General features: G+C 42.7%; 1 protein-coding gene across 10 annotated transcripts in view; it reads left to right on the forward strand.

The window, feature by feature from the left end:
* Positions 1-20650, forward strand: part of PPFIBP2 (PPFIA binding protein 2) — a 173050-nt gene that overhangs the window by 84649 nt on the left and 67751 nt on the right. For 8 of the 10 annotated variants that reach the window (XM_049890266.1, XM_049890260.1, XM_049890264.1 and 5 more), the window contains 2 exons: positions 11948-12040; positions 16369-16482. In XM_049890266.1, the coding sequence (XP_049746223.1) occupies positions 11948-12040; positions 16369-16482 (207 nt within the window). The other 2 variants (XM_049890270.1, XM_049890271.1) reach the window with 2 other exon arrangements.

A 20650-nucleotide genomic window follows, 5' to 3' on the forward strand; every position in this document is an offset into this window, starting at 1 on the left:
TCTCAGATTATTTGCTCAGCATAAATTTTGAGGAGGTATGGTGAAAGGATACAACCCTGATGGACACCTTTCCTAACTTTAAACCAATCACTATCCCCTTGTTCTGGCCAAACAACTGCCTCTTGATCTATGTACAGGTTCCTCATGAGCACAATTAAAGTGTTCTGAAATTCCCATTCTTTGCAATATTATCCATAAGTTGTTATGATCCACACAGTCAAATGCCTTTGCATAGTCAATAAAACACAGGTAAACATCGTTCTGGTATTCTCTGCTTTCAGTGAGGATCCATCTGACATCAGCAATGATATCCCTGGTTCCACATCCTCTTCTGAAACCAGCCTGAATTTCTGGCAGTTCCCTGTCGATATGCTGCTGCAGCTGTTTCTGAATGATCTTCAGCAAAATTTAACTTGCATGTGATATTAATGATATAGTCCTATAATTTGCTCATTCATTTGTGTCACCTGTCTTGGGGATAGGCATAAATATGGATCTCTTCCAGTCAGTTGGCCAGGAAGCTGTCTTCCATATTTCTTGGCATAGACAAGTGAGCACCCCCAGTTTGTTGAAACACCTCAATTGATATTCCATCAATTCCCGGAGCCTTGTTTTTCTCCAATGCCTTCAGAGCAGCTTGGACTTCTTCCTTCAGTACCATTGGTTCCTAATCATATCCTACCTCTTGAAATGGTTGAACATCGACTAATTCTTTTTGGTATAATGACTCTGTGTATTCCTTCCATCTTCTTTTGATGCCTCCTAGATCGTTTAATATTTTCTCCATAGAATCCTTCACTATTGCAACTCAAGGCTTGAATTTCTTCTTCAGCTCTTTCAGCTTGAGAAATGCCGAGAGTGTTCTTCCCTTTTGGTTTTCTACCTCCAGCTCTTTGCACATGTCGTTATAATACTTTACTTTGTCTTCTCAAGCCGCCCTTTGAAATCTTCTGTTCAGTTATTTTACTTCATCATTTCTTCCTTTCGCTTTCTATTGGTAACCTTTAAGCTCTTCCACCCCTACCCATTACCCAATTCCAAAACCTTTTCCCACACTTTGTGTATCTGTTAGAAGCTGCACCCCACTCCTGCTACCAAATTGTGTCTTAATTTTCTAGTGCTGTTTTTTGTTATAATAGAAATACAAATGGATGGCTTTAACAAACAAATTTCTTTTCTCACAGTTTAGGAGGCTAGAAATCCAAATTGAATTCAGGGTGCTGGCTGTAGGGGAAGGCTTTCTCTCTCTGTTGGCTTTGGAGGAAGGTCCTTATTTCTTCTAAGCCTCTCCGAGTCCTGGGCAATCTTCATGTAGTTTGGCATCTCTCTTCCCCCCTCTCTGCTCCTTAGCTTACTTGTTGAATCTCTTTTATATCTCGAAAGAGATGAACTCAAGACATACCCTACACTAGCCCTGCCTCACTGACATAACAAAGACAACCCATTCCCAAATGAGATTATAACCACAGGCATAGAGGTTAGGATTTATAACACATATTTTGGGGGGATATAATTCTATCCATAACACCAGTATAATTTAAGAGTTAGAATCCTGCCATCTCTGACCCCCAGCCTTGTAACTTCTGTCTGCCACTTCCTTGAAGAGAGGCCTTTGGGCCTCTTTTACCCAGCAGGGTTCATGAAGTGACATCGAAACAGGGTCATTTGCTGAATACTTTGTGAGTGCTCCAGAGCAGCACAGCTGGGGATTCCATGGGCCAACAACAGTGCTTGGAATCTTTTGACCCACTCCTGTACCCCTCTTCCCATCCTCTGTAGCAGCTCTTTCACTTTTATCCATTTGTCCCCAACCTTGTACTCTCTTTTCAACTGATGTTACCACCTACTTTACTGAAAAAACAGCCAAACTTTTAGATGAATCCCTCATTCTGTCTCATCTTCACCAGCAAATGTAACTGTGTTCACAGCTGTCATTTATCAGCTTCCTTCAGTTTCATGGGCCGTCTCAGCCACAGCTATTCCAGTATCCTGCCCTCTTGACCCAATCCTGTTCCAATCCACTTGCTCCCCTGATTGTTTATTTTCTCAACTCCTCCCTGACTACCTGTTCCCTGCCCTGGGCTGAAATGCTTTCCTTCAATTCTTAGAAAAATAAAAATTGAGCAGAACTATCTTCGACCCTGTACTTGACTTGCCATGCAGCCTTTTAACTTACTTACCTTTCAGGCTTCTTGAAAGAGCAGGCTAAAAACTCACCATCTCAACTCATTCCCTGTCACTCCTGACCCCACTGCACACTGGATTTGCCCCTACAGTCTTGTTTAAAATCCCTTCTATAATGTTATTCTTGCTACCTTTAGTTCCCAAGCAACTTCTCCCATCCATTTCCCCTGAATTCATTACCATTTAGGAATCTTGTAGGGACAGAGGGATTCCTGCAACCAAAAGACCAGCTCCTTAACTCTGGCTCTTGCCTGATCTCAAATTCTCCAACTGAGGATCTATCTCTCCTGTTATTGGCTCCTCAGATGAAAAGTCCAGGCAGTCCTAGAGGCTCTGGGCAGTTTGCTTCTCAAACAGTCACAGTGGACTGCCATCCCCTCCCAACACCAATTCCAGCACCATATGCTACCTCTGAGTCCCTGAAGGTGTTTTCAATAATAATGAGCCAGCACCTCTACTGGGGTTGTTAAAATGAGTAGAGGCCTCAGAGAGGTTCCTCTTCTTACTCTCCTCTGTCTTTAATATAATCTCTGCATAAAATACTAGAACACTTACAAATATTTTTTGTCCTATAACCTAGTGCTATAGGCCACTTATGTATCCAACCACCTGATGAAGAGAATTTAGCAGTGAGTAAGCTTTTTTTTTTTTCTAAGCTTAGCCAAGGTTGTAACTTTGGCAAAAGATTTTGTTATATGAACTGCACTTCTCTTACTCTGAATCTAGTTCCCCAGGAAGATCCATGAGGAGCCTTCAAGTATGGTATACCAACCCCTTGATTAGAGAGCTCGTGGACAGTCTGTCTTCAAGGCATCCTTTGTTTGCTGTATTAGTTCTGGGAAACCAGAATTTCTAAAGGATGGTGACTATCAGGGCTTCATGTATAGCCTGTCCATATTAGGGGGACTCTTTCCAAAGATCCTGTTCCTCTGGGGGAATTCCTTCATAGTGTTCAAGACTCAGTCGTTCAAGTGGCACCTTCACTATAAAGCCTCTTCTCAGGTTGATTTGTCCTCCCCTGTGCCACTGCTGTTGGCTTATATACACTCTCTATGATAGTAATTATCACATCTCCCCTGTAAGACTATGCATTTTGAGGGCAGGCACTGAATCATTTGCTTAGCACAGAGAGTGGCATTTAGTAGGACCTCAGGAATGCTTGACCCATTGACTCGATGAGGTATGATTACATGAACATCATGAACTTTGTTAACCAAGAAGCTATTTAATTAGCTATTTATGAACTGTGCTGTATTCTTCCCTAAAGATGGAGATTTAGATCATTTGATAGTGATAGCTCCACCACGAACACTTAGCCTCCCCTTATATATAATTGAAACCATGAGGTGTAGGGTGTAGGTAGGTCAAGGTTAGAATAGAATCTCTCTTGATGGATGCCTGGTAACTAAGTATCTGATTGCACTCTGCTCATCCTGTGTTTGGCAGGAGCTTTTTTAATTCTGTGCCAAAGATTGGCTTGGCTATTCCTTGCCTAAGAAAAAATGGAACTTCTCTTGGGGAGAAGTTGATTTTAAAATGACTACCAGAAAGCCCTAAAACTCCTGACCCAAAGAATCTAGGAGTGGGGTTTTCTATTTACAAGCTTCTGCCTGTACACATACTACTTGGTTCCCTTGGTGATGGGTAACCTCCTGAGTCATGTAATGGGATTTACCCATAGCCTTTGCGATCCCCTTATATTTTTTTTATTATTTGGTCCCATTATTTTTAAGGTCTACATTTTCTAAGTTTCTAAAAGGCTTGGTATGTGAGTGGTGGTTCTGAGCTTGTGGTATAGCCCTAGTGACCTTGACATCTCCTCTGAAGCCCTAAGCCCAGAAGCAAAGTCTGACCTCTATTGATCACCTGCAGTTGGTTTTCTGGATTCATTAAGATCCCCTTGGCCACACAACTTGGAAATACTGCACATTATCTTTTGTTTTCTTTTTCAGCTAAGAACACATGTCATCTAAGGCTTTAGCGGCTAAAGAAGGGGCAACTATCCCAAGACTTATCCAGGGCCAAGGCTTATCCAGAATGTTCTGCTGGAAATCTTAGCACATTTATAGGCAAGAAGCCATCATCATCATATAATTTAACATATTGGGAAAGTGTGTATACAGTGGCCAGGATCCTGAGGGAACTAGAATCCACAGCTTCTTAGAAACACTGAAGGGAAACATGGCCCTTTAGCCTGCTGAAGATTTGTTGTTGTTAGTGGCTGTTGAGTCAGCCCCTGACTTAGGGCAACCCCACACACAACAGAAGGAAACACTGCCTGGTCCTGCACCATCCGCACAACCAGCTGTGGATCCTGCCACTGTGATCCATAGGGTTTTCATTGGCTGATTCGGAAGTAGATCACCAGACCCTTCTTCCTAGTTCATCTTAGTTTGGAAGCCCCACTGAAACTTGTTTGGAGTCATAACAACACTCTGCTTTCACTGACAGACGGGTGGTGGCTGTGCAATAAGTGCATTGGCTGGGAATCAAAACTGGGTTTCCTCCATGGAAGACGAGAATTCTAGCACTGAACCATCAAAGGCGAAGAGAGCTTGACACTTGAAAAAGTAAGGCACATTTATTTTGAGGACCCCAAGGCAGGAGCTCTGAGAAGTAGCTCTCAGCTCTGAAGTACAAAGTGATGGTTAGAGCTGTCACACTGTGGAGCTGACTGCCTTAGGATTTTCCCACACTCCATGCTAACATACCAAATGATACCCCCACTGTGACCTCTAGCCTATCGCATCTGACTGCTCTGGAACCACCTTATCTTCACGTTCTTCAAAGTGCAGTGTTGACAGTAAGTCTCCTGGGATGTGCCAGTCAGGAAATGGTCCAGAATTGCCCCTTCCCAGCCTTTCCAACAGCGTACGAGCAAGGTGTGCTCTCCTGGCAGAGTCCAGCCAGGCTATGAAGGAGTCATCCTCCTGGAGGTAATGCACAGCCTCCAGCATGTCATCAAGCACTCACACCCCATCCAGAAGGCTAGAGACAGCGTAATATGGCTGTCCTTTGGCAAACTACAATGGAGGGGCCGGGCCAAGAGTGAGCAAGCATCATGGAATCTGACCAGCCACTAGAGTCAGAGGGTAATGGCTTTGAGAGGCTGCCAGGGTGAGATTCCACTGGAAAGCTGATGTTTAGCCTAAATTTGACCTGACTTCCAGACTGGAACAAAAATAGCAATTCAAGTTTTTATGATTTTATTGGCCATTACTAGCTATTGAAATTCTCAACGTGTTAATTATAAACATGTATGTAGCAGATAGTACTTATAGTATGCAGTAAAATGCCTGTAAGGAGGAAAAAGTTGTGGCCATGGTGATATGACTCAAAATGTGGGCATTTTTTGGGGGACAATGGAAAAGTGAACGCGTCTTTAGCTGTGTGTGCCAAAGGCATGGTTCCAGCACTATTAGCTAACACTGGGTTCTGTGTTAGGCTTTTTTTTTTTTCTTTCCAGCCTGAAAGTATTTTGCATATTGTTGGGTTATTTTTACAGATCTTTACAGAGGTGTCCTAATAAGAAACTTTCAGTAGAAGAGATGAACTGCTCTATGTCTTTTTGCTTTTAGCTTAAAGCCATTTAAATGACTTCTGTTTTTCTGTGATCATTCAAAACCGTTTATATTACACAGAGGAATTATTAGAGCATCCTGCTGTAAAAAGCATTCTCCATTACCCCCACCCTGCATTAGTAAGTATACTGGCCTAAGTGGCCCTGCTCTGTGACATATATTTTTTTCTGTTTAAAGGATGAGGAGCCTGAGATAGTTGACCTACCTGAAATTGTACATGGTTAGGTGCAACCCTAGTCTACTAATCATTCCTAGTTTGGCCTCTGTCTGCAGAGAAGGCAGTGCTGTAGGGACTCTGTACATGGGTATGGGTATGGAAGCACCCTGGGAGACTTCATCTCCAGGGACCCTTGACTTAAAGTCCAACTGAGGAAAGTCTGAGGATCAGGGAAGCTGCAACCTTCAGCCACCCAGTTCTCAGATCTGTATCTGCACAGCTGTGTGTGACATGTAATTCTTTTAAAACAATTTCTTAAACTGTTGTTAAGATATTTGTATGTTCTTATTTATTCTTCATCTATTCCTTTTCCCTTTCACCCTTAGGTCTTTTAGCCTTACTTTAGTTCATATTTATCTTATTTTTACTTTTTTTTTTTCCCCCTTAGCCACACTTGTCTCACTTTACCGTTGGTGCCCGTGGGCCTTTTGTACCTTGTATTCATTTGCTTTCTTATCCTTCTTGATCTGTGTGGGAAATGAGGATGGAAGCCAACAGGTGGTAGATAGAAAGCCATCCATTCTACACACAAAGGAGACTAGATGTCTTTTTATCCCAGTACATCCTACACAGATACACCCTGTGCCCCAAAGTAGATACCCATTAGTCCTTTATGATAATTCTGATTTTAACTGTAGTTGGCTTAGAATGGGACAACTCAGTCTCAAAAATTGCCAGTGCAAGGAAATCAAGCAGATTATAGTTTTCTTTGTAATTCAGTACTGTATCCAAATAGCAGGAATTCTTTCCTGTACATCTATTTCCAAAGGAGTAAATTTAGGTCAATTGACTGATCACCCTTTGAGACAAATGCATTAGCCAGGACTTTCAGTTGCAATTAACAGAAACTCAGTTTGAATCAGCCCAGGCCAAGAGGGGACCGACAGAAAGGGGAGACATATAGCTTTGCCTTTAGACAGCATGAGCCAGGGATGAAAATGCCATCAGTTTTTCTCTGTCTTAGCTTTCTTTTCCTTTTACATGCTTGTTAGCTTCATGGCTTACTCTTACTGCAAACCAGCTTCTTCTATATCAAGGAGGACGTGGCCACTGACAGCCTCAGAACCTTCTAGCACACCACCACCACCATCATCCTCTATTTCCCAGTTAAAAATTTAGAGGAAGGATTCCAGGTTGCCTAACTTGGATCAGGTCACTAGAAGGTGAGGGTATCTCTAAGAAGATGACAGCCCCTGCTTGTGCCACACAGTTACGGTAAAGGTAGAAATACTAAACCATTCTGGACACATAAAACAGTAGATTCCATTAAAGCAGGGTTCAGAGGCCATTTCTCCCTATCTGGGTCTTCTCCATCCTCAACAGGGTAGAATGTGATCACCTGTCCTTTAAATTCACTTTTGATCCCAGAGTGGAGAGAAGTAGAAAGTTAGCATGCAGCAGCCCTCAAAACCTATTTGACTTTTTCTCAGTGGAGTGTAGCTGTAGTTCTCTCAATCTGACTTCATGCATGGAGAGTTGGAGAATTTGTGCCTACCTGCTGTATCACAGATTTACCTAGTAGAGAATGTGAACAAGACTTTTCAGAGACTCCACTACCTGGAATCACTTAGGGACCCAGCTATGTGGTCTCAGTATTGATCTGAGCCTTCTATTGCCAATCTACTAATAGAACTAAGGAAGAAGGTGTACCCTCTGATAAAGCAAGTTATTTTTAAAGTGCTGTATTGCAAAACAAACCCTGGCGGTATAGTGGTTAAGTGCTATGGCTGCTAACCAAAAGGTTGGCAGTTTGAATCCACCAGGCCTCCTCGGAAATTCTATGGGGCAGTTCTACTCTGTCCTCTAGGGTCGCTATGAGTCAGAATCAATGTGATGACAATGGGTACGGGTACAGGTAGTGCAAAACAGGGAGCCCTGGTTGCACAATAGTTAAGAGCATGGCTGCTAACCAAAAGGTGGGCAGTTGTAATCCACCAGTCACTCCTTGGAAACCCTGTGAGGCAGTTTTACTCTTTCATGTAGGGTCACTTTGAGTTGGAATACGCATCAGGTTTGGTTTGGATTTTTGGTTAGTGCAAAACAAAACTATGTCTCAACTCTTATCTTTTTAAAGACGTTTCTGAGTAATTGGAATGCCATTTTGACAACCATGTGGCCTTTTATTCCCTGACATGCAGCCCTTTTATAATGTAAGAATGGCTTCAGGAAGTGATTGAACCTGTTGCCCAATTACTGGAATAAAGAGTTCCCTCACTCAATTTCAAATCCTCAGCTTTGGCTGATGACTATTAGCATTCAACAAGATAATTCTAAACTAATCCTCTTGGCTCTGCTCTCAGGTACTTTCCAGGTTCTTCTCCAAGTAGAGAGGAACCTATTTTCCTGGCCTGTGCCCTTCTGAGGGGCTGCAGTTTTCTGAAGAAGATGACAATCTTATCTAGATCGTTTAAGCATATGGCTGTGCATGGTGCCAAAAGTAAAGGATGGTGATACTGCAGACTTTTATCTGGGAACATTTTGGGTTCACTGCTGTAATACCTTTCAAAAGCTTGTCAGAGAATATCAGTGATTTGGGAGGACTATGTGAGAGGGTGGGGCTCTGTTCCTCTAGAATGATTTGAGGTTGGGGAAGGACCCTTCCTCCCAGGAGCCTCATTGCTATATGGACCAGTGTGACTGCTGGGAGAGAATTGTTGTGTCCCTTGGGTCTGCTGCAGGTGACAGAAGAGAATCCACGAACCACTGCTCTCAGGACTCAAACATTGCTTCTAGATTTAAAAATATATTTGAGTTACTCAAGAAAAATGTATTTTGTGTGTTTTGGAAGAAGTGCAAACATTATGGTTAAAGTACAAGTCTATGATGACCCAACCTCCTACCCCTAACTTTCTGTAGGAGTAGTTACGCTTCTCCCCCAGAGGAGAGCACTGTTAAGGGTTTGCTATGTAACCTTCCAGATACTTTTTCACTTTATTTTCATAACATATGTAATTACTTATGGAGTTGAATAGCATTGTTTTCTGGTATCATGCTGTTTGATTCTTCTGCATCTTTCTTTTTTCATTAATCAATGTGTCCTATATTTCTACGATGGTACATAAGTATCTACTTACCTCATGTTTTAATATGCTACGTTTCCCCTGAAATAGATGAGCCGTGGTTTATCTAGCCACCCTTCTATCAATGAACATTTAGATTCAGACAGTGTTTTTGACCTTTTTTTTTAAGCAGCAAAGCTTTATTTTAAGTGAATTATTGCGTGTAATTCCAGTATATAAATAAAATTCGGAATTGATCTACCCCTCAATTAATTTATACAAGAGAAAGCTTACTAATTTGCCACTTAGTAACTTGGGCAAATTATGCATTTGTGCCTTGTTCGTATACTTTGTGCCTCAGTTCCTTTATCTGCAAAGTGGGAACAAAAATAATATTCATCTCATGGGTTGTGGGGAGGATTAAATGAGTTAATTAAACTGTCTTACTAGGGAACAGTGCCTGAGACAATATTAGCACTATGTAAGTGTTTGCTATGTATTTACAGCATTGTGCTCGGACTACAGTGTAGTAGTCTCTATAGAGTTGCTTTGGCTATTTGGCCCATATTGTCCCTTAACCTTTGATCTATTTTGATGGCTCACAGGAAAGCAGTGAGTTCTAATGGACTCTGTTTACTCTGAGGATATTGTTATGAACCGTGTTTATGTCATTACACAGAGCCTTTCTGTGGAAACGAGAAATTTCTCCCTGTTCTCTACCTCAGAAATACTTGTGCGTCTCCTAAGCATATCCAGTCAATTTCATTTTGCCATATGGGTCTGTGCACCTTTTAGCTGATCACGTTTCATTTTTTCCACTGACTGCCAGAGTGAATCCAAATTATTGATCCACTTTTAGCCAGTGTTTATGGACTCTCTGGCATATGTTTTGTGCATTAACAGGGCTTATGTCTTCATCTTCCTTTCTTATGGGGTTGTTTGTCAACTAATACAAATATCTGTCTCTATGGTTGATTGTATGGGTAGGTCTTTCATTTTGGTGAGGAACATAACTGCACACTATTTGAATTAGGCATAGTTGGTGTAGTGGCTCACTGGAGTCTTGAAAAAGGAATCTGTGCTTTGGTCTTCTTTCCTTTGCCTCCTGCTAGAAAGCTGGCAGCTGGACAGTGTTGGGTGACCCCATGCACACACTGACTCTGGCTCTAGGGCCCAACGTGCAGAGCTTTACTTGGGTACCTGGGCCTTTTCTATTCTCTCTGTCCCCTGAAAATCACTGTTACATAAGTTCTTTGAGAGAGAAGCATTTGACCTGCTGTTAAGAATGGTTTTCTCCTTTCTTGGCAGGTTCTGAGAAAATGTAGGTTATAATTATTATCCTTGGATGCTAGTCAGAGAGTTTGACTATGTGAGAACTGGAATATTAATTGTAACAGCAATAAACTGCCACCAACAAAGAAGTCATTTGTGATAGTTAAGGCCCTTTGTCTGTGGTATGAAAGAGCTTCCATAACCATGAACAAGAAGCAGAATTGAGAGGCTGGAGTAAAAGGCAGTGGTGTGGCACCGGGCACCATGTACCATCTCTAGACTGTGCCTGGCACAGCCACCCTGGGAAATGTCCCTTGGGCCAGCCCTCCCACCGAGTCTTTAACAAACAGCCACTGCTTCTCTCACAAGTAGGACTCCTGGGCTTGAATGAAGAATGCTTGGTTTCTTATTTCTGTTCTAGGACTGGGCTTGGCTCTGTCACCAGGCATTGCATTGGGAAGGCTGGGATAAGGGGAGGAAGGAGGTGCCCTCTCTCCTGGAGGAGGGTTGGAGAGCCAGTTCTGAAGATCAGAATATGGGGAATGGGCTCTGGAGAAGGTCCTTGGGTTTCCTCTGTGACCTTCCCTTCTGCACAACCATGACTTTCCTCTGGGGAGGTGGGTACCTACCTTATGAACACTGGAGCACTTATTCCTCTGTCAGCCCAGATTATCATGACCGTCGCTTCCCTGTTTCGCAATAAGAGCTATTTTTTCAGCCTGTTCAGCCTCCAGATGTCCTACTTTGGGCCCCTAGTTTCGGCATGCGGGAGGGAGCATTGGTGGTGTCTGGCCAGCTTAATGCCATTAGCAGCTCTCTCCTTCCTTCCTGGGTATTCACACCCAGGGCAGACATGCCCTAGAAAGTGACCGCAGCTCCTGTCTCATTTTATAAGACTCCGACTGTCACCTATCTTTTCAAACCTTCTCCCCTTCCTGTGTTTTCTATGGTTTGTGACTGCTTTCCAGCTTGCATGTTTTCCTTCTGCTTAGCCAGAAGGCTCTTATTTAGGTTCTTCTGAAGGTACTTCATCTTAGGTTGCTTCTCTCAGCTCTAGCACTGTGGAAGAATGATGTGCCAGCCTGGCTGCCAAACTGCTTCTCTAGGGGTGAGGTTGGCTACATCTGGAGGGGATGTGTGAGTAGGGAAATGGCCATGCAATTGGCATCCCTCAACCTCCATGCATATTGTGGTGTTCAGGACAGGCTTCCATGCTGCCAAGTATGCTGTGGCTCCAAAGGACCCTGGCTGGACTGTTAGGAGATACCAAGATCTGTGCAGGAGTTGTTCCTACATAGTTCCTTGGTGAATGGTAACAGCTCCTAGGTCTCCTCAAAGAGTAGACTCTTATTGTTGCTGGTGCCTCTCTCAGGCTAGTGCCTCCAGCTAAACCAGACCCAGCATGTTGAGTTGAGTCAAGTCAAGCACTGCTGGGTCTGGAGCTCCATAGAGCCCTCCCAGGCAAGGGTGAGGTCATCCAGCGGCTGGTTTTGCCAACTTTCAAGGCACACCTTTCAACGGCATCTGGTCTCGTCCTCCTCGTAGTAGTTTTGAAATCCTGTGGTTTCCTGTTTTGGTGGGTGGTTTTGCACATGTAATCAGCCAAGCTGTCCTCATAAATCACATACTCCATTTGAAAGTTGATTAGATGTTTTCCCAGCCTTTTAAGTGTCTTCTTTTTTTCTCCTCTTTAGTCCCAGGTAAACCACCACGGTGCTGCTAGTAATGAAACCTACCAGGAACGCTTGGCACGTCTAGAAGGAGATAAGGAGTCCCTTATATTACAGGTGGGTCCTTTCTGGTGAGAACCAGCTTGTTACCTCCAGTTCTGCAGCCTCCACTAAATGGAAGCGGCGTACAAGGGGTTTTCACTGTTGAATTTATCCTGCCCCAAAGCGTGTGTTTTGAAGAAGACTTTTCCTGAAACAAAGCAGAAAGTAACTTGGGGAACAATTTAACTTTGGACTTGACTTGGGAGTCTGTGAATTTATTCATTTGTTTGTCATGTACTACCTAGCACCTGCTTCTACAAACTGGATGCTCTGTAGTCAGGTGGATTAGTGGGTGCTAAGAATGAGCAAGATGAGAGCCTATCATCCAGGAGCCTTGTGAGGGAGATAAGATGTGTCCTTGTGTCACTAATAAAACAGAGCCATGAGTGATAACAAGGCCTAAGGGTGAATGCTGATAGGATCAGGTCCAAAATTGTCTAATGCTGGATCTAGACAGATCACTTTGATGCCAAATCTCTGGGAGTTGGTAATATAGATTAAACCTTTCATGACTCTCCTGCTTCGAAGAGAAGAACTCCAAAATTTTTAATGGAAAAATACAGTCAAAGGAATTTTTTCACTTCCGAAAGCTAGCACTCCCTGGTAGGACATAAAGTTAGGTATTCTTATGGGAGGCCTATTGCTGAAGCAGGAGCTCTTGGCTGTGTGAACTCTCATATGCATAAATTGACTTAGCAAGCATTTACTCAAGGTCTGGTATGCATCAGACACTGATTGACAATTTAGAGAATATAAACATTAATATCATAATCCCAGCTTCTTAGAAAGCTGTAAGGGTTGTGGACAAGACCGGTGGTTGAATGGAGGAGGGGGCAAATGGAGCCTTAGAACCTGCCCAGGCTCTGGGCTTTAGCTTGGAGCAATAAGGTTGTGAGACTGCAGTATGTTTGTTTTTCCTTCTTTTACCTTATTTTTGTCTTATTTTATGAACATAAGAGTAAGCAATGATGATTTTAGGGACCAAGAAAAGTTTAAAAGTTTGAAGAAGCAGGTTTTTTCCAGTCTTTTCTTTTTTCCTGTTCTTCCCCTTTTTATAATAATTGAGCTCACATACCAAATATACAATTTTGCATCCTAGTTTTTTCTTCCTCACTTAATTGAATTGTCATTAAAGCTATTGGGATGCCCACAATTTGCTGGACACTCTTTTTTGATGCTGCGGATGCAGCAGTGAACAGTCAGGTCCTGTTCTTGTAAAGCTTCCGTTCTGGTGTGGGAGAGTGGGGCGGAGGAGTGGACAGTAAATAAACCGTACACGTAAAATACATCAGGTGGTGAGAAGCGCTTTGGAATAAACAAAGCTTGGTAAGGAGTAACTAGTCAGGGAAGGCCTTCTTGATAGGAGACCCCAGGAAGCTGGGTAGGGAGCTGCAGAGATCTGAGAAGCACATTCCAGGCAGAGGAGGCTGTCAGTCAAAAGGCCCTGAGGTAGGCATGTGCTGAGTGTGTGGGGAGAACAACAGGGGCCATTGTGTCTGGAGTTGGTGCACATGAGTGAGGAAGCTCTGTGGGAGTTGCAATCAGAGAGAGCAGGGGCCAGATTTTATAGCCCATTATAACCCAGATGTTTTCAGGGAGGTATAATTTGAAACTCCATCCCAATGACATGATTAATGAAAAAGTGTCCAGCTTAGCACTTTGCAGCAAATAGGATGAATCTGCAACTGTTGAACTAGGACCCTTCATGATTAAACTAACCAGTTCCTATTTAGAGAGGATTACAATTTAATAAACAAGCCCTATGTAATAAATATTCTCTTTGAGATTTTTTGTTTTAAAATCTGAATTCTTGGATAATCTTTATTTAAATAACTGTCCTGTAATTTGCAAGTTGCTTACCATAAAAGTCAGAAGTTGACCCTAGAGGTTTCTGTTCTGCTAGGATCTTGTAGACAGACTTTTGGAGTTGCTCTTACGTCATTACTCCTGTTCTTAGTGGCCCTGTGGAGCTGGTTGGACAGATTCTCAGCCTTTTGCTTAATTCTCACAGTAGCTCATCCAGACTGAATTAATTGGAGCCCTTGGTCCAGAATTTTTCCTGGGTCTACACTACTCTTTAGAGAGAACAAGGCAAATCACATGTTAACAGAATACTTTGTTTCCAGGATTAGTTAAAAAAAAAAAAAAAAAATACCTTGTAATTATTATAACTCCTTAAAGCAAGGATTATCATCTTTGTTTTTCTCTTCTGTATCCCTCCAGGGCCTAAAATTATCCCTAACATATAGCAGAGGCTCAATAAATATTTGTTTTTACTGAATGAAGGTCATAGTCTAGGGTTCTTATATACTTTGTCCCCATTTTTCACAGCTCTCCATTCATAGTACTTAGAGTGAGGACTGAGGTTAATAAGGACCTGCAGCCCTGCATAGCTTGAGTTTTACTGGTAGCTGAACTATGGGCTGTAGAATGCTAGACAACACTGGATGTCTCCAGGAGGTGACTCCAAGGCATGGTGCAGACCATGTGGTAATCCACGTAATAACTTTTAACCATGAAACAGTCTTCCCAAACAGAAACTCTAGAACCCGGGGAGCAAAGCCCACTCCCCTGAATCCCACCCACCCTTTTGAAAACTTGAAGTTAGTAGCAGAAAAGGCCAGGACTGCTGATAGTGGTGAGCAACAAGGATTAAAATAACAAAAGTTTGTGTTTTAAGATGGACCTGGTTGACAAAAGTAACCTATTTGGGATTAAAATTGGAATCTCAGCTCACACCCTGCATTAGCAACAGGAATATCTTTCAATAATTCATTAATCATTTGGGAAATTAAAAAGAGAAAGTTTAATTTAGATTAGTTTCTCTTTAAACAGGGACCTTTATAATTCATAAAGTTTATTTGAGCACTTGTAACTGAATCCACATTAACTCTTTTATGCTCCACCCTTTGAATCTCTAGGTAGTGCAAACGGTTAACAGGGCTCAGCGGCTAATCCTAAAGGCTGGTGGTTTGAGTCTACCCAGAGGGCTTCTGAAGAAAATTAGCCACTGAAAATGCTGTGAAGCACAGTTCTACTGACACACATGAGGTTGCAGGAGTTATAATGGGCTGGACGGCGCTCCTTGGAAACTCTATGGGACAGTTCTACTCTACCCTATAGGGTCGCTATGAGTCGGAATCGACTCAACGGCACTGGGTTTTGGGTTTGGACAGCAACAAGTACTGGTATTATTCCTTCACAGATAGGATAATCTATGTGCAAATGGCAATTACTCAACCACTGGTTAAAAACCAAAGGATCTAAACCAAAAAAACCAAACCCGTTGCTGTCAAGTCGATTCCGACTCATAGCGACCCTATAGGACAGAGTAGAACTGCCCCCATAGAGTTTCCAAGGAGCGCTTGTTGGATTTGAACTGCCAGCCTTTTTGGTTAGCAGCCATGGCACTTAACCACTATGCCACCAGGGTTTCCAAAGGATCTAAAGGATGTTAATTTACCAACACTTGATTGCTTTGGGGGGCCACAGTTCTTTTTCATCTTCCTGCTTTGAGGCATCTCTTAAAAAAAAAAAAAGGAGTGGAAAGGACAAAGGAAAAAAAAAAAAAGAAAGAATTGTGGGGCAGTTTGCTAATAGAGATCCTACAAAAGATCGGTGTATATTCAGGGCATACTTTAAATGACTATTTCAAATGGGTTTTTATCAATTGATAATTCCAGTAGAGATTCTCCATGTTCTTCAGGAAGATGATTTTTTTTTTTTCCTGCCACTGTATATGTAATGTGGCTTCTGTATATTTATGACTTAGAGTCATGTTTTGGCCTGTGAGGCATGAACACCTTTCTGGAGCCAAGTTTTGTCAGTGCTAATAACTTGCCCTTTATATCTCACATTCCTTAATTGCTTCAAAACACTTGCCTGATAGGTGAGCAATCCTCACACCCTCATGAGAGAGGTAAGGTCATTGGTTAGTTTGCACAGAAGTTTGGATTACTCTTCCCCATGAGGTGGCAGAAACCCTGGCAAGCCAGCTGAGGTAGCCTTGAGATTGGGGCTGCCTGAGGGAAGCTGTAAGAGGAGTAAGGAGCAGGGCCCAGCCCAGAGGCAGCTCTCTTGGCTGTTGGGTATCCTTCTCTTGAGTCTGTCAAGAGCCAGAAACGTGACCAACGTCATTCAGGCAGTGGCCGAGACTTCCTGGCAAGGTATGAACCCAACTGGAGTTTTCTTCATCCAGGCACTTCACCTACCACACAAAAGAAAAGCCATTCCTCGTGTGTAAGGCTCAGTGGTGTGGTGTCATGGTTCACCTGCAGCAAGGAGAGTTTCCTGCCCCACACAGAGCTTCTGCTCCTCTACCTTTGCTTTATTTCCTGGAACAGGTGAGTGTCCTCACAGACCAAGTGGAAGCCCAAGGAGAGAAGATCCGGGACCTGGAAGTGTGTCTGGAAGGACACCAGGTGAAACTCAATGCTGCTGAAGAGATGCTTCAACAGGTAAGGGTAGGTGGAGCTGAAGGAAGGCCCTTGGGTTCTAAAGCAGCTCATGTGCTGAAGTCCCTTTTTGTGTCTAGGTTACAGCGTTCCCTGCTTACTTTCCCATCCTGCCTGGAGGTGCAGTTGGCTGTTCAGTCTGCAGTGTTTATGCAGCAGGTGAAACCAACCAGAGCTTTGAGAGTGGCAGAGGGGGTGGGGCAGGAGAATAACCTGTTGAGCTGGTTAGACCAATTCACAGAAGAGCACTTTTTCCAGGCCTGGCTCAGTGGAGGAGTACTCTGCTGGCAATGTCAAACCCCTCTTATCACGTGACCCATGGTCCGCCTGTGGGTGGCATCTGGGGTTCTAGAAAGCCACTTTGTCAGCTTATTTGTGCCTTTCCTCTTTCTGCTCTCATTCTACCCCCTCCCACTCAGTATGGTTTTCTTTGATAAAACTTGCTATATAAATATTTTAAGTCTTAATTTAATAGATATCAAAATGGAAAAAAAAATTAGCTGATCTCCTGCCATCCAGATAAACCTATTAACCGTCTGCTCTTTGTTTCCTTTTGGTTTTTGTTCTTATGTGTACGTATAATTTACAAAGCTTTAGTCACACCAGAGATACAATTTAGTCCTCAGCTCTTATATGCAGTATCATCATATTCTGAGTTTTTCCCGTTCAAAAATTTTGCCGTATAATCATCTATATTACCACTTATTATAGGTTTTTTGAGTGAAAGTTTTATAAATTTAGCATTCTGCCCTTGAACAGTTTTACCCTATTGTAAATAATGAGCTGCAATGAGTATTTAGTAGCCTTGTAGTGCAGTGGTTAAGAGCTCAGCTTTTTTTTTTTTTTAATTGTACTTTAGATGAAGAACAAACTGGCTTCTCATTAAACAATTAACACACATTGTTTTGTGACATTGGTTACCAACCCTGTGACATGTCAACACTCTCCCCTTCTTGATCTTGGGTACTCTATTTCCAGCTTTCCTATCCCCTCTTCTAGTCCTTGTCCCTGGGCTGGTGTGCCCCTTTAGTCAAATTTTGTTTTATGGGCCTGTCTAATCATTGGTTGAAGGGTGAACCTCAGGAGTGACTACATTACTGAGCTAAAAGGGTGTCCAGGGGCCATACTCTCAGTGTTTTTCCAGTCTCTGTCAGGCCGCCATGTCTGATATTTTTTTGAGAGTTTGAATTTTGTTCTACATTTTTCTCCAGCTCTGTGTGGGACCCTTTATTGTGATCCCTGTCAGAGCAGCCAGTGGTGGTAGCCGGGCACCATCTAGTTGTGCTGGACTCAGTCTGATGGAGGCTGTGGTAGTTGTGGTCCTTTAGTCCTTTGGACTAATCTTGTGTCTTTGGTTTTTTTCATTCTCCCTTGAAGAGCTCAGCTGTTAACCAAAAGATTGGTAATTCAGATCCACCAGCTCCTCCTTGGGAACCCTATGGGGCAGTTCTGCTCTGTCCTATAGGGTCGCTATGAGTCGGAATTGACTCGACAGCAACGAGTTGTTTCTGGTAATGAGTACTTATTTTTAGAGTGAGTTTTTTATGATACAGTCCCTGAAGTGCATTCATTGAAAGGTGTGGATAGTTTATGACCCTTAATACTTATTGCCAAGTAACTTTTCACAGCAGTGGTTGAGTAACAGTTTACCAAAAAACAGTTATATCATCTATATTCAAAGTAACGGGAAAGCATAAATGTCTCTTATGTCTGTTTCATGGCATATTGGGTTGGCCAGATTTTATATAACAATAGTAAATTGCTGGGGGCAGTGGGTGCAGAGGGGCCGCCCTTGCAGCCTGGCTCCCAGCATCTCCCCCTGATGCTGGGAGCCAGGCTGCAAGGGCGGCCCCTCTGCACCCACTGCCCCCAGCAGTAAATAAAAGTAATGATACTGGAATTGAGTCACAGCAGCTTCCTTTACAGAGGATGTGCTCAACATGTAGGGTTATCAGCAGCACATACCCAAGGGAAGCCCTGCATCTACAGGCAGTCAGAGTCCCCACAGTGAGGCGGTGAGAGGGCTTCTTCAGAGCTCCTCTGGTATTTGAGTAGAAGGCCAGGCTTGGCTCAGGGCAGGGATGGTCTCTAAGGACTGGCAGAAAGAGGTGACTATTTGCCTCAGTTCTCTGCCTCTAGGCCATGAGCCACCCCTGCTCCTACCACGTAAGCCAAGAGCCCTGCGGCCCAGGATATCTCAGTCAAACTGGGCAAGCCTCTGCCTGCCCCTTGCAGAGGGCATGTACTCCAAGCTATAGATGGCATGGCATCAGCACTGAGGTGTGAGCATCGAGTGTCTTTACAAACAACATCTGTACATTTCTATACTGTATATTTTTATCTTCTTCCTGATTTAATGAGATGTCACTAATGATTCTTTATTAGGCCTAATGGTAGTTATGGGCTTAAAATAGGTATTATGTACTAAATCAAGAAATGACTGACCTGTTTCTGTCTCTAAAGTTGTTTTAGAAAGGAATGTTACATTTTTATCAAAAGTGTTTTCAGAGTCAGTCTGTTGAGAAGCCAATTAGATTTTTTAAAACAATCTATTGATATATATCTAATTAATAGGTTTTCTTCACTCATTCTTGGATTTTCAGTCATTTTGAAAAGTAAACCATAACTGAAGTTGATGTGTGTTTCCTTTGTAGCTCCTAGCGTAGTACTTGGGACATAAGAGATGCCCACTAATTACTTAAAGAATGAAAATCCCTTAAAATGAGTGGGTTCAATTAGATCGCTGCCTGTGATCTGTTTCTCCAGAGCTCTGGTGTTTTTTTTTTATTGCCTTGATCAGCATGAGATTCAGATTATTCCTTGACAGTTTGGAAATGAACACAGGCTTGAATTTGACCTTTGGTCTTAGGAGGAACATCTTAGTTCCCAGGTGTTCCTCAGTTTCATTTGAGTGTGTTTGAAAAACTTAAAAAAAAAAAAAAAAAAAAGGCAAGTCAGTATTTTTATGCAAATATCTTCATAAAATCTCATTCCAATAGCTCAGAAGCAGTTATTAGTTTGTTTTCTTTGCACTGCTAATTCATATGTTACCACATTCTTGGCTTCATTTGATTTTCAACTAAATTGTGTGCCATTTTCTCTTGCTCATAATATTCCCTGAAAATCTGAGTAGCGATAAGAGTTGAGTCATTCTTTTTAAGACCCAGGAAAGAAAACAGTCTGATGGGAAAAAAAAAATCTCGAGTGGCAAGGGAGTGTTGTCACAAAGAGTACAGGAAACACCTTGCTAGACTGACTTTTCAAGTCTGCACAGGGTGTGGTTTGGAGATGGTGCAGACTTGTGAAAAAAATCCAGAAAGAGACAAAGAAAATTTGAATGTAGAAGGCATGTGTCAGAAAAATGTCAGAAGGTTGATATTTCAGGAAGGCAGTGCTTGACGTGGAACCATGGGACAGGTCAGAGAATGGCTGCCTTGTAGTCCCCAAGTTATCTGACTGTCGCGTGGGTTCTCTTTCAGGGCTGCTCTGCATAGCTCTCATGGCAATGTCTCCACCCCCGTGTCAGAGTTCTGTGTCAATGAGTCTGATGTTGGTGCCCTGCATCCCCTGGAGAGAGGCCAGCTTGTCCCTCTAAGTAGTATATGGTGGATTGCATCTTGTTGGATGGTTCTTAGGTGCCGTTCAGTTGCCCCTGACTTGGCAGTGACTTTATGTATAACAGAACAAAACACTTTTCTTAAACTTAATTACATTTTTCATCCTTTTTGATTCTGAGTCCCCTTTGTTGTGTGAGACAGGTAAGGCAATAGGCACATGGTTTGCATGTGCCACAGAGGTGGGTGTCTTGGCTTCTGTATTCCCTAGGTGGTGCAGACAGTTAAACACTTGCCTGCTAACGAAAAGGTTGTTGGTTAGAGTCCACCCATAAGCTCTTTGGAAGAAAGGCCTGGCAATCTACTTCCAAAAAAATTCAGCCATTAAAAAAACCCTATGGAGCGCGGTTCTACTCTGACACACATGGGCTAGCCAAAAGTTGGAATCTACTCTGCAGCAGCTGGATTTTTTCGCTCCTCATTTGCCACTTCTGGGTTGTAAACATCTTTAACTTAACCAAGTTATTTTTATGCCTATAAGCTTTCACTGCATTCTCTCAATTTTTGAAGGGTAAAATGATAGGAATATGTAATACACCCTTTTGCAAGTTCTGAGT

This window comes from Elephas maximus, chromosome 7 (assembly GCF_024166365.1).
Source record: "Elephas maximus indicus isolate mEleMax1 chromosome 7, mEleMax1 primary haplotype, whole genome shotgun sequence".
Taxonomy (NCBI): domain Eukaryota; kingdom Metazoa; phylum Chordata; class Mammalia; order Proboscidea; family Elephantidae; genus Elephas; species Elephas maximus.